The following is a 1,750-nucleotide window of genomic DNA, read 5'->3' as shown; positions in this document are numbered from 1 at the left end:
TTGTGTTGCTGTGGGTGGTTTGAGCTATTGTGTATAATTGTGTCTGTGGCTGTTGGTTTTCTGTATATTTCGAACTCTATCTTGTTCGTGGTATCGTTTATTTTAATTGTTAAATCCAGATAGTTAATCTTTCTTTCCTCTTCCGTTTCCATGGTGAATTTTATATTCTGGTGTTGTTTGTTGAGATAGTCTAGTATCTGTTTCTCTTTGTTTAGCTCTATTAGACATATTACATCATCGACATATCTCGCGTAGAATTTTACTCCTAGGTTGGTCGATAGGTTTTTCATGTATTTCTCCTCCAGTGTTTGCATGAATACTTCCATGAGTATTGCTGACGTCGGATTGCCCATTCCTAACCCGTTAATCTGTTTATATATCTTATTGTTGAACCGGAAGTAGTTTTGTTTTAATGTAACCTTCAACGCGTTTATTATTTCCGTGACAGCTTCTCTTTTAATTTTTCCCATCAGTATTTCTTGTACGGTCTTTATGGTTTCTATTGTGGGTATCGATGGGTAAAGGTCCTTGATGTCGAATGATACGAATTTAGTGTTTTCGTTGATCTTTAACGATTTCATCTTCTCGATTAGTTCAGTTGTATTTGTAATAGTATATTTATTGCGTAGATCCAGACTATCCTTCAGCAGCGTCTTTAGGTGCTTGGAGAGTCTGTATCCGGGAGCAGACTTGTAATTAATGATAGGTCTCATCGGGGTGCCTGGTTTGTGTGTCTTCGGCAAGACACAAAGAAAGAGGTAGATAACAAGGAGTATAAATACGAGCAACCAACAAAAATTATGCAGAACGAAAAATGACACTGAAGATGGCACAACGCCGAAACCGGTTTGTCTCCAAACCAAAATTTGACAAGGGATGACGGAAATTCGTTCCATAATACATGATCCACCCACCCTGTCGGAAACAACAACAACCAAAAAGGCTTTATTTTATAGTTTGTCTTAGACAATGATAAATGATGTATACAAATTTCAGTATGGAAAAAAGTGCAACACCTTCAACGAAAGAAGTTCTAAAAAATCTATGTGAATTGAATGTACTATCTCGATCATTTAAACATCTCGGACTCGCAAACCACTAAGAATGATTATTTAAATCTAAAGTATATATCAAATGATATTTAATATTTGCTTTAGAGATGAAATTTCGACAAATTTGTTTAAACAAAAATGTTACGCGCATATGCAGAATGTGGAAGCAAGATTCTTCTGCTTGCGTTTCTATGTTTATATCATTTATCAGTGATGTTTCGTATTATGAACGAAAGTTTCGTACATTGTATAAAAACCAAGACTACGAAAATTTTTCGTACCACTTTTACGAAATTTTATTTTCAGTGCAGAGAGTCCACTCTAATATTGTTGAAATGGCTCTAAGTCTGTTTGGCTAGGGTGCGGATAATAACCGGCTTTAAACTTCGGGCGCTAAACAGTTAAGTAGTTATGCAAGTACTGCTAAAAGTCTTATAATCAACCTAGAAATAATTTTAGATTCCTCCAGCGAAAGCGAAAGCTCGTATGTAGAATCTGGAGACATTAAAAAATGTGAAATTAAAGCTCAATTGAAGGCCTATCTTGAAAAAGACGAGTTCATCTCTGTGAAAATCCTCTCGATTGGTGGAAAACTAAACTAAAAACGACAAATTGACAGAAATGGCCCGCAAATACTTGAGCGCTCTACCCGCCAGTGTTCCAAGTGAGCAATTGTTCAGTGCAGCCGGCCTTATATA

General features: G+C 36.2%; 1 protein-coding gene across 1 annotated transcript in view; it reads right to left on the bottom strand.

The window, feature by feature from the left end:
- The window catches only part of LOC108355945 (uncharacterized), an 844-nt gene extending 131 nt beyond the window's left edge, over positions 1 to 713 (bottom strand). Inside the window, exon 1 of the mRNA XM_017607077.1 lies at positions 81 to 713. Within this exon, the coding sequence (XP_017462566.1) occupies positions 81 to 713 (633 nt within the window). The remainder of the gene's footprint in view (positions 1 to 80) is intronic.
- Between the last annotated feature and the right edge of the window lie 1,037 nt (positions 714 to 1,750).

This window comes from Rhagoletis zephyria, unplaced genomic scaffold (genome assembly GCF_001687245.7).
Source record: "Rhagoletis zephyria isolate East Lansing unplaced genomic scaffold, Rhagoletis_zephyria_1.1 Rzeph_scaffold_52283, whole genome shotgun sequence".
Lineage (NCBI taxonomy): Eukaryota > Metazoa > Arthropoda > Insecta > Diptera > Tephritidae > Rhagoletis > Rhagoletis zephyria.
This window is presented reverse-complemented; position numbering and strand designations above follow the sequence as displayed.